Source organism: Dryas octopetala, chromosome 2 (assembly GCF_963921425.1).
Source record: "Dryas octopetala chromosome 2, drDryOcto1.1, whole genome shotgun sequence".
Lineage (NCBI taxonomy): Eukaryota > Viridiplantae > Streptophyta > Magnoliopsida > Rosales > Rosaceae > Dryas > Dryas octopetala.
The window spans coordinates 3,625,654-3,636,872 of record NC_141367.1 but is presented as its reverse complement, the minus strand read 5'-3'; the positions used below and the strand labels follow the sequence as shown (position 1 = coordinate 3,636,872).

At 36.6% G+C, this 11,219-nt stretch overlaps 1 protein-coding gene and 1 pseudogene across 1 annotated transcript; both read left to right on the top strand.

Moving 5' to 3' along the window:
• Positions 1-366: 366 nt before the first annotated feature.
• Positions 367-4,937, top strand: LOC147292555 (selenium-binding protein 2-like). Its single transcript, XM_086232841.1, has 7 exons — positions 367-547; positions 1,102-1,297; positions 2,179-2,406; positions 2,743-2,974; positions 3,075-3,182; positions 3,410-3,682; positions 4,406-4,937. Exons 1-7 carry the CDS (start codon positions 391-393, stop codon positions 4,685-4,687), a joined length of 1,476 nt encoding a protein of 491 aa, XP_086088967.1. The 5' UTR covers positions 367-390; the 3' UTR covers positions 4,688-4,937.
• A 378-nt stretch (positions 4,938-5,315) lies between these two features.
• LOC147292554 (disease resistance protein RGA2-like) lies at positions 5,316-10,517 on the top strand (annotated as a pseudogene).
• The last annotated feature ends 702 nt before the right edge of the window (positions 10,518-11,219 follow it).

Here is an 11,219-nt window from a genome sequence, read left to right as displayed (position 1 = left end):
AGCCAACGGCTGAGATCCCTTATCATGACACGTGTGTGCAGCATTGACCGTCCGATCAAGATGTATGTTGGACTTTCTGAAACCGAACAGCGAAATTACAGATACATCCCCCCTGGACACACGGGCATGTAGACAAAGGCGCTGACCAAATACGGACAAAACAGATTTAAAGGAATCTGCCACGTTATCAATATATTGTATTTATATTTGCCAATCGATCTGCTTCACTTCACGAGTCTGTTTCTGCTTTTCACAACTTTCATCATTTCATTCACTTCTTTCATTTCAGAGAGAGAGAGGGAGGGAGGGAGGGAGGAGAGAGAGGGAGAGAGGGAGAGAGAGAGAGAGAGAGAGAGAGAGAGAGAGAGAGAGAGAGAGAGAGAGAGAGAGATGGCTACGGATATGGCGGTGTTGCAGCATGGTACGGTGGGGAAGAGGCAGGGCAATGGAAAAGCTTGCTGCAAGAATGGGCCAGGGTACGCCACCCCACTGGAGGCCATGTCTGGTCCAAGAGAGGCTCTCATCTATGTTACTTCCGTTTACACAGGTACGCATTCTCATCATAAAGGTTTGAGCTTTGGTTCTTGTTGAATCTATCTGGGTTCTCTGATTTTCTTTGTTCTTTGTTTTTTGGGTGAATTTCTTTGGATTAAGCATGAATTAGAAAGGGGCAATAAAAAAAACCCATCTTGGTGATCTAGTTTGATTTTCCAGATACAAGTAAAAATTGAACTTTAAAGAGGTACAGTGTACTTCACAGTTCACACACTTTGAGATAGACAATAGACAGTTTATCTAGGTGAAATTCACCTTAATGGCCTTTGTAAGTGTTTGATAGTAGAGACATGCTTTGTAAGTTGTATTTGTACAAATGTTTTGAGAAGAGAGCCTTGCAGAAAAGGCTTTGGTGCACAGCATCAAGCCATTATTCTTTGATATGGGTATTTGCTCCTCACCTATGGAATGGTCTACCTGTTTGTGTGTTGCTGCTGCTGCTTTGTTGTTCTCCTTGTTTTGTTGTTATATGGACTTCTTTTTTTCCTTGCATTTTCCATGAAGTTTTGAATGTGATGTTAACTCTTTAAAATGTAAATATAATAGGAACGGGAATACGGAAGCCTGATTACCTTGCCACAGTGGACGTAGATCCAAGTTCTCCTACTTATTCGAAAGTTATCCACAGGCTGCCTATGCCACATTTAGGTGATGAACTGCATCACTCGGGGTGGAACTCATGCAGCTCTTGTCATGGAGACCCATCTGCAGACCGGCGTTTTCTAATCCTACCTTCATTAATGTAAGAGACTAAATTTTATGCTGCATCAATATTCTTGGTTTTTTTATTAGGAAAGGAATTAGTTTGTTAAGAAAATCATTTTGTTTTGAACTGAAGCAACTGAAACGGCTGATAAAGTAGCCAACCTAAAATGGCTAAGGACAAAGAAAAACAAAAATTGAGAAATAAGAATCCGCACAGATCAAATTTGCAAGCTTGAATTTCCTTGGTGCTGGTATATTGTATCATTTCAGAATATGTCTCATACTTTGATTCTGAAAATGTCTTTTGAAAGCACAATTGATGTCTGTAATGTGGTTCAATTGTGCAGCCTTGGTAGAAGGTGAGAGGACTAATAATTTAGTTTATCATCTTTTTTGCAATCTATTCCTCTTCAATCTGCTGAATTGAAGTCTAGAACTTAGGCATTACATGTAAGTTGAGCAGTGGAAGCTATTCAATTGAACATTTTGTCTTCTGCTAGCAGTGGAAGCTATTCAATCTATGATAGATGGATTCTCATTGGCTGACTAGATTTGTGGCACATTTTGAAGCTTTTCTAGTAAAGACGTACTTGATTGTATTTAATGTGAGTTTTGAGATTCCCACAAAAGAAACATTAGTGTCAAATGTGTTCTCCAATAATTTAACATCAGTCTCTTTTTATTTTTGATGGAACATTGTAGATGTTTTCCCCTCATTATTCTAGATCATCTGCATGCTTTAAAATATCACTTGAGGATTGTGAAATGATTCCTTTCCATTCGATGCCAAGTGAAGTCTGTAATATTTTATTTTCAACCATGTAACTACGTGTAAGCTTAGAATTATTTTACTGTTCATCCAATAGAAAGAATCAACTCTTTGTTTTATATTTCTTATTAAGACTATTTTATCTTCAGATCTGGTCGTATATATGCGATAGATACAAAAACAAATCCAAAGGCTCCCTCTTTGCATAAAGTTGTTGACCCTGAAGATATCATACAGAAGACTGGATTGGCATATCCACACACATCCCATTGTCTTGCTTCTGGTGATTTATTGATTTCATGCCTAGGAGATAAAGATGGAAATGCTGGAGGAAATGGATTTCTTCTCCTCGACTCCGAGTTTAATGTGAAGGGCAGGTAATACCTTCTGTTGTAAACCTTGAGTCAGTTATGTGGATTTTGAAGAAATTATCAATTTTGTATCAATTTGATTTGACACACACATTCATACACATGTATATATGTCAATATGTGTATGTATGTGTATTTTTAGCTAATACACGTAACATAGACTAGCACCTACATGTAACATCAGATTTGATATAGACTAGCACCTACACGTAACATCAGATTTGATATAGACTAGCACCTACACGTAACATCAGATTGATCGTGCTTAATTTGCATGGTAGATTGAAGACATCTACCACAGATTTGTTTACATCTAACTTCTAGCTATCCTAACTCTGTCAGGTGGGAGAAACCAGGGAATAGTCCACTTTTTGGATATGATTTCTGGTACCAGCCGCGACACAAGACAATGATTAGCTCATCATGGGGTGCCCCTGCTGCTTTCACAAAAGGTTTCAACCTTCAGCATGTCTCTGATGGGTTCTATGGGAGGCATCTTCATGTGTACAGCTGGCCTGATGGTGAATTGAAACAAACGTTGGATCTTGGCAATACAGGGCTCTTACCCTTGGAGGTGAGTTTTATTATTATTATTATTATTATTTTTTAATTTATTTTATTAGGACATTATGTGACTCTGGATCTATCTTTTAACTCGATCTCAATGTTTGCAGATAAGGTTCCTGCATGATCCTTCTAAAGACACTGGGTATGTTGGGTGTGCCTTGACAAGTAACATGGTGCGATTCTTCAAGACAGAGGATGGTTCATGGAGCCATGAGGTATGCACAAACAATATGTGACTGCTGTTTTATATGTGTTTCCATGTGTGTATGCATATGTGTGTTTAGTCTTAAAATTTGCTTGTGCAAGCGCTCACTTGCATATCTGTGTGTGTCTCTCTGTGTTTAATCTTACATTTTGCTTATTTTATTCTAATTTAAGCTTCTTTTTATAAATAATACGATATGGTTCAGAATACCCAATAAATCCCAATTGGCTTTTCCAGGTTGCAATATCGGTGAAAGCCCTGAAGGTGCAGAACTGGATTCTTCCAGAGATGCCTGGGCTGATTACTGATTTTTTGATCTCACTTGATGATCGTTTTCTATACTTTGTGAACTGGCTTCATGGAGATGTGAGACAGTATAACATTGAGGACCCCAAAAATCCTAAGCTGACAGGACAAGTATGGGCGGGGGGGCTACTCCAGAAGGGAAGCCCTGTTGTGGCTGAGGCCGAAGATGGTACAACAAGTCAGTTTGATGTTCCGGAGATCCAGGTCTGTATGATCTTCATCGTAGACTTTCTTTGTCCATTGGTATTCCAAATTATCCTTTAGACTTTATTTCTCAGGATTCAGAAGTTGGTTCGGCTGCTTTTATAGGGGAAGTATCCTGATTTTGAATTCACCATATAAATCACCAGAAGTTCTATTAGCCTCACTAGTAATTTGCATGTCGTGCGTTTAGATAACAGTCTCATACTAAAAGTTCGGTCAACAGATAATTAGATTGCCACTTTTGTTCAATTTAGTCATATTCCAATGCTATCGTTTAATAAATGGCATCACTTATATGTCTATCCATTATTATTCTCTTCTGGCAAACGTAGAGAGTAGTTTTTAAGTAAAGAAAATGCACTCAACATCATAGTTTTTGGCACCAATTTTCAATGCTGAACTGGTAAGGGGGTGAAATGGGGGCCAAAGTTCATCTACCTTGTGATGAAATGGCATTATGTCTTGGCAGCGTTGCGCATGCATCACTTGTGTCATGTATATGTCTCATTCAACTTGTGAATTGTACTTAAAAAGCTCGCTTCTATGCAGCATCTTTTGGGTTTTTGATACAAGAGAAGTATTTTGGCGTTTTGATACAATCACTTGGGATGTGACATGCCATGTTGCCATATATTAGAAATCTCAGAGATGTACGTCTGCCTCCTTGGAGAAAAGTTAATTTTCTGTGTATCATTGCTTGATGAGTTTATATCTTTGATTCAGGGAAAGAAGTTGCGAGGTGGACCACAGATGATTCAGTTAAGTTTAGATGGGAAGCGGCTTTATGTCACGAACTCGCTTTTCAGTACATGGGATCGACAATTTTACCCTGACCTGCTGGAGAAAGGATCCCACATGTTACAGCTTGATGTTGATATTGAGAAAGGTGGCCTTGCAATAAACCCCAAATTTTTCGTTGACTTTGGAGCTGAACCTGATGGTCCTTCTCTAGCCCATGAAATGAGATACCCTGGTGGTGACTGCACTTCAGATATATGGATTTGAGTCTCCTCAAAGTTTCTCTTGCAATTACTATCATGCCTTTTTCATCTGGTGGTGAAAATAATAAAGTGCCTACTTTCATTGTCTTATAAAAGAAATAATAATCCAACCAGTTTGAACATTATGACGGCATGTATGGCATGGTCATCTTTATTGGCATAAGTAATATTTCTGGTTGTATAATTAATAATTCCAGTAAGACTCATATCCATATGGTCTCACAACTCTTTTTTATCAATAATTTTGCACCATTTATTTCAAAACTTTCAGGACAACTCTTTTTTATGAATAAGTTTGAACTCTCATCCTAAATTAGATGCACTGGCAACTACAACTAAAGAGAAACAAAATAAAACAAAAAACAAAAGCGTTTTTGAATTGTAGATCAGCAACCAGTAAATCTTCTAAATCATTCTAAAACAAATATTAAAACAACCAAGCACCCCCAAATATTTCAAAAATGTCATTGTAATTTTAGCTGTTCCAATTGCACACACTAAAAAAAAACCCCTAAATTATGAAAACATTTAAACCCCTCGTCCTTTTGAATAATTTGCAAAGTTGTCAAAGTTGTCTGGAAATACAATGAGAGGGCTTTTAAAGAAACCCCCAGTTTATTTTTCTCACATATATGGCCACAGTTCTTGAGTTGACTCCCAAAGGTATTTTTTGGGTGCTTACCTTCCAGGTATTTGGCTTGGATTTTCTTAACAATCAGGTCACTTGTGTAAAAATACCGATAAGGACAGAGCTTTCTACTAAATGCTTTAAAAGTCTTAAGAAAGTAGTCAAACTAGCTTAATGCTCGTCTTTGTCAAATAGTAAAACTTTGTCTTAAGCCAACTTTGTTTTTTCATTATTATAATGGTATGTTTACTAATCCGTAATCGGAATCAAAATAAAGAATTGGATTTCGATTACGGATCACTCATTTGTTTACTAACCATATGGGAATAAAAACATAAGTGGGGCACATATGAAATTAAAAATTCAACTTCTTATTTTAGAGAAATTGGATTCTTAGGTGAGAGGTGGCCGGTAATCCAATTCTTTATTTTGCAAGAATTCAATTCCTTATTTTTTTTTTTTCATTATACCCTCACATTATTAACTAGCATGTAAAATAATTTATTTAGAATAAGGGCATTTTATTAATCAAATGCCCACATGATTTCAGATAGTTTAGTAAACAGCTTCAATGGGAATCCAATTCCTCCACAATTCAGTTTATCCTAATCCGATTACGGATTAGTAAACATGCCATAAAGGTGATGCTTGACTACAGTGGCTAGGTAGATGCTTATACTATTGCATAGTATTGTTGGTTCTTTTATTATTGCTGAAATGCACATGCTCTATTATCAATCTTGAAAAGACTTACGATTATTTCTATCTTGGCTCCATCTGTTTGCTTCCATCATGTTTTCGATATTGTGAACACACTCGTCGGTGAGATTATCCCAAAATCGAGCATCACTATCACCTGCTTGCTCTATGCAATCTATTCTTTCCTTTACTTTTTCAAAAGTATCTTTTGTTTCTGTGCTCATATGGAGTATAGGTCCAAAATGATTTGTGTGAATCTGCTTTCTGCTATAGAAACTTATATTTTGATCCTCTCCTAACAATGTTAGGCGAGGACGAGTGACAAGGAATCTGTCAAAATCATAAATCTGTGCTCTTCTAAATCTTTGTATGCGCTCAATGGTCGGAGTCCATCTATCTCTTGCTATCGATGAAACAAAATACTTGCCTTCGTCAAAAGCTGCTATGTGATATGCTTGATTATGGACATGGTCAGGAAACCATTCTAGTGGTATACTGAGGAAGGAAATGCTGACATGAGGCCATCTGTCTAGGTGTACATCTGCAAAGTACTGAAACTTAGAAGAGAAATATTGGAGATTATCTTGTCTATAAATAAATAAGTCACAAAGATAATCAAAATCAAGTAATCATTTTGGTGTAACTTGGACTATTTCCTTTTTTCCTTTGTGGTTGTAAACTTGTAACTAAAGTGTCATGGCTCATAATCTTGTAAGTTGATGCGAGCCAATGCTATGTTGATGTAAGGATGACTGCAATGGTAACACTATCCATTCCTGGTTTCAGATATGTGATGCATTGGTATAGTGCTTGCTGCAACTCTAATTGTAATGTACGTTGTTGCTGCTTTAGTATATTCCTTGAATATCTGCTGCTGAAAAGGGAAAGGAAGCTGTCTTATTCTTGCTTCAAGTGATGTAAAATCGTCTCCAATGTTTCTTCTTGTTGGAACTGGTACTGGCTCATTAGCCTTTTCTAATAATTGCTTATTGGTTGTCTGAGTATTCTCAGAAACCTACTGGATTATTCTACCAGTACTGGGCTCAATACCCTCTTGTGGTATAGTAGCTAAATGCTAAAAATGTTGGGCTAGTGGTGTAATGACTGTATGTTGAAATTGTTGAGCTAATCACTCCTGATGCTGTAAATTTAAAATACGAAAATGCTTTATTATACTATCTTGCCCACTAGTAAGGGTTTCAACACGACTCTGCAACTTTTGGTGGTTAAAATTGTAACTTAAGAATTCTTGCTCTAGTGCCCTGATGAGTTTTTCATGTGCTATTTTTAAAAAACCTTCCCTAAGTTTTGCACTCCAAAAATTGTCTAGAAAGACATGCTGTTTTTCTGTGAGATGACTGAGTTTTAAAACGATAGGCAGGGTTTTGCACTGCTTGAACATGAATACCATTGTAAGAAAAATTAGATATAAATGTTTTGCTAATTCTAGATGCATGGTAGTGGTGCGCGTGACATTTCTCTTGCTATATTATGTAATGGTGCTCTTGGCACTCCACTTGTTACCATACTACTATACAGTGGTGCATGTGGCCTTCCACTTACTCTGCTATTACTAGCACTGTTTGCTTGCATATTGTTTATATTTTCTTGTGCTCTGCTGGATGATGGTCCAAAAGAATTCATACCTGCCATCATTGAATGATATATACGGGAAAGAAATTCAACATATTCTTTCATTTTGTTTGTCACTCACTCCTTTATTATTTCAAACATCCTATCAATCAAGGGTTAGTCCGCAGTGTTTGTTTCAAATTCAAATTCCACCATCAAATGAACAAACATTGAGTAAAGATGTCAAAAAAACAAAAACATGTGGGCTAGAGAAAAAGGAAGAAGGCGAAAGTCCTACAGTAATGTGGTTTTTTAATTCAAAATTTAAGTAAAGATAATAATACAATATCTATTTGGTTTGTGAAAAATACGATAAAATCAGTACAAGGGTATATTGGGGTTATATAATATATCATTTAAATTAAAAATGCTGACCTGTATTAGATTTTCTGATGTGACAATTAGTAAAATGACTTTAATATGAATTCAAAGGATTTGCTTATAAATTTTAAAACACTTTCAACCTCTACCTAAAAATTATTGTTTAAAAGGTCCTAAGCCTAATTTTCTCAAAAAAAAAAAAAAAAAAAAAAAAAAAAATCTCATCTATCAAAACTTTTACTATTTAGAATTTGTTGGAATAGTCTAGTTTGAAGACTTTTACTCTAACGATTTCCCCTCTCCACTATTAAAAAAGAAAAAAAAAAAAAACTCTTAATATTTAGTATTTATATGACAGTATGATATGACTGTATGCTCTAATCTTACAGGCTTACAGCTGGCTACCAATTCACAACCAAACAGTCAAACACGAAGAAAAAGCTTATAAAGTTAGGGCTGGCCGGCCCTAGAACAGATATGTTTAATTAGTTCATCGTTTTTTCCCCCTTATCAATATAAGCCGTATGGAGTTTCCATTTAGCACATTTGTGATGGTTGATAAGGTTTCCTTAAGCTTCCCATGCTTACCAAGAAATCTGCCTGGCCTGGGGTGTTAAAGTTGAGCTAGACAAGTCGAGGTAACCTTATCAACATCTCAAATGTGCTCCTGGATGCAGAGGAAAAGCAGACCGACAATAGCCTGCTTGTCCAATGGTTGGAAAAGCTCAAAGATTTCTGCTAAGATATTGATGATGTGTTTGGTGAATTTGAATTCGAAGACTTGCGGATGCAAGTGCTCAACTGTGAGAGCATCAAAGGAAAGGTACGCAACTTCTTTTCAGGTCAACATTCAGTGTTGTTTCGGTCCAAAATGGGTCATAGAATAAAAGATATTAGAGAAATATTGAGTGAAATTGCAGTTGCAAAAGCTCAATTTGGTCTCTCGGAACAAGCTGGAGATTGATATGGTGGACACAGGTCTCTTTTGTGCATGAGTCTGATGTTATTGGGAGAGATGATGATAAAGAACAGATTATCAATTTATCATCATCATCTTTTGATCCATCTTTTGAAGGACACTGATGATGATTATCGGAGTGTGTTAGTTATTTCCATTATTGGGTTAGGAGGTTTGGAATGACCACACTTGCTAAATTGGTGTATAATGATTAGAGGCAGTGGAAAAGTTTGAGTTGAGAATATGGGTATGTGTCTTAGACGACTTTGATGATAAAAGATTGGTTCGTGAAATTATTTCTTTTGCAACTAGCCAAAATTGTGGAGATCATGAAAGTATTGAACATATGCAAATTAAGTTGTGAAATGTTTTGAGGGATAAAAAAGTTTTTGTTAGTGTTGGATGATGTTTGGGATAAGGAGCCAACCGGAGCTAATGGTAGTAAAATCATTGTAACAACACACAATGAGTCAATTGCTTTGCTTATGCGCCTGCACACATGCATCAGTTGCAAACTTGCAATGTCTTACACACTCATATTGTATGTCTATATTTATAAAATTGGCATTTAGGCAAAGAGAAGAGCGAAACTACCCATTTTTTATCAGAATTGGGGAGGATATTATGAAGAAGTGTAGAGGGGTTCCTCTTGCCCTATCTACCCTATTTTTGATCAGAATTGGGGAGGATATTGTGAAAAAGTGTAGAGGGGTTCCTCTTGCCCTATCTACCCTATGGGGCCTACTTCATTCAAGAAGGGACAAGCATTATTGGTTGCATTCAAGAGATAATGGCATATGGAAATTGGGACAGGGTAACAAGGACATTGTATCTGCATTAAATATAAGCTACGATGCATTGCCATCCTAGATGAAACTTTGTTTTGCCTTTCATTCACTTTTCCCTAAGGATTACAAATTTTCAAGTACACAATTAATCCCAATGTGGATGGCACAAGGCTTCCTTCAATCCTCTAAAGAAAACCAAGAGTTAGAAGAGATTGGCCTAGACTACATCAGTCAGTTATGTTCTAGATCTTTCTTTCAAATTGATGAAGACCTCAAATATGTTATATATTTTAAAATGTATGATCTAGTTCATGATTTGACAATCTCAGTGACACAAGTAGAGTGTTCATTTATAAATTTTCATCCCTCTGACCCTTCTAAAAGGGTTCGACATGTGTCAATATTTCCAAAGGAATTGAGCAGGGAAGAGGAGGAACAGGACCCCAAATTCCTACTGCACAAGAACAAATTGGAACCCATTCTATTTCCAAATACGAATATTCCATATTCTTCGAATAGAGGAGTTGGGATCAACAATCAGTCTTTCTAAGAACATGTATGGGAACTCAAGGAACGTTGAAAAAGCATGTGGCCATTTCAGTTGTTTAAGCTAGTCATCACTTTGGAATGAAATAATGGTGTGCTGTATTAGTTGGGGTTGTAGACATGATATTAGTTGGAGTTTGGAATAGGATAATGTTTATGAATTCAAAGTTAGATGTGCTGTGTGCGGATGTTAGAATGGTTTGTTTTTACAGCTGTGAAAACAATCAGTAAACTCGAGACACATCCCTCAAAGTTCCTCTTTCCATTACTATGTGCTTTTAACATCGGGTAGTGCAAATAATATAGTGCCAACTTTAATGTCTTGTAAGAGAAATAATAAAACATTATGACAGCATGTGTGGCATGGTCATCTTTACTGGCATAAGTAATATTTCTGGTTTGTATAATCAATATTCTAGTACGAGACTCTTATCCATAAGGGTCTCACAACTCTGTTCTTTACCAGCTGATTCGTAGTTGTCAAGATATGGTGGCTTGGCCGTGGAGGTGTGATGTAGAATATGGTTGCGGATCAGATGGCGGAGCTTGGGTTGTCGTTGCCTTTTGGTCTTGCTTGTTTCTCTTCGCCGCCCTCAGTAGATGGGGCTATTTCGTTTAATGATGTTGTGGGTGAGTTGTGCTAGAGCTGTTGTGTAGCCTCTTTTGTTTTGGGCTTACCAAAAAAAAAAATAAAAAAACAGAAAACAAAAGCAAAACATTTTAAAATTTTAAACCATAAAACAATAAGTCTCCTAAATTATGCTAAAGTGCACCTCACCATAAACCCAATCAACCCTAATAATCCAAAAAAATATCATTGTAATTTCCAACCGTTCAAATTGCACAGAAAAAAAGGAAACAAACAAAGTATGTGGTCGTTCGAACCCTCGTCTTTTTGAGTATCTTGTAAAGTTGTCATGGCTTCTAAAGAAACCCCATGGTTTTCTTTTCCTGCCCCACATAA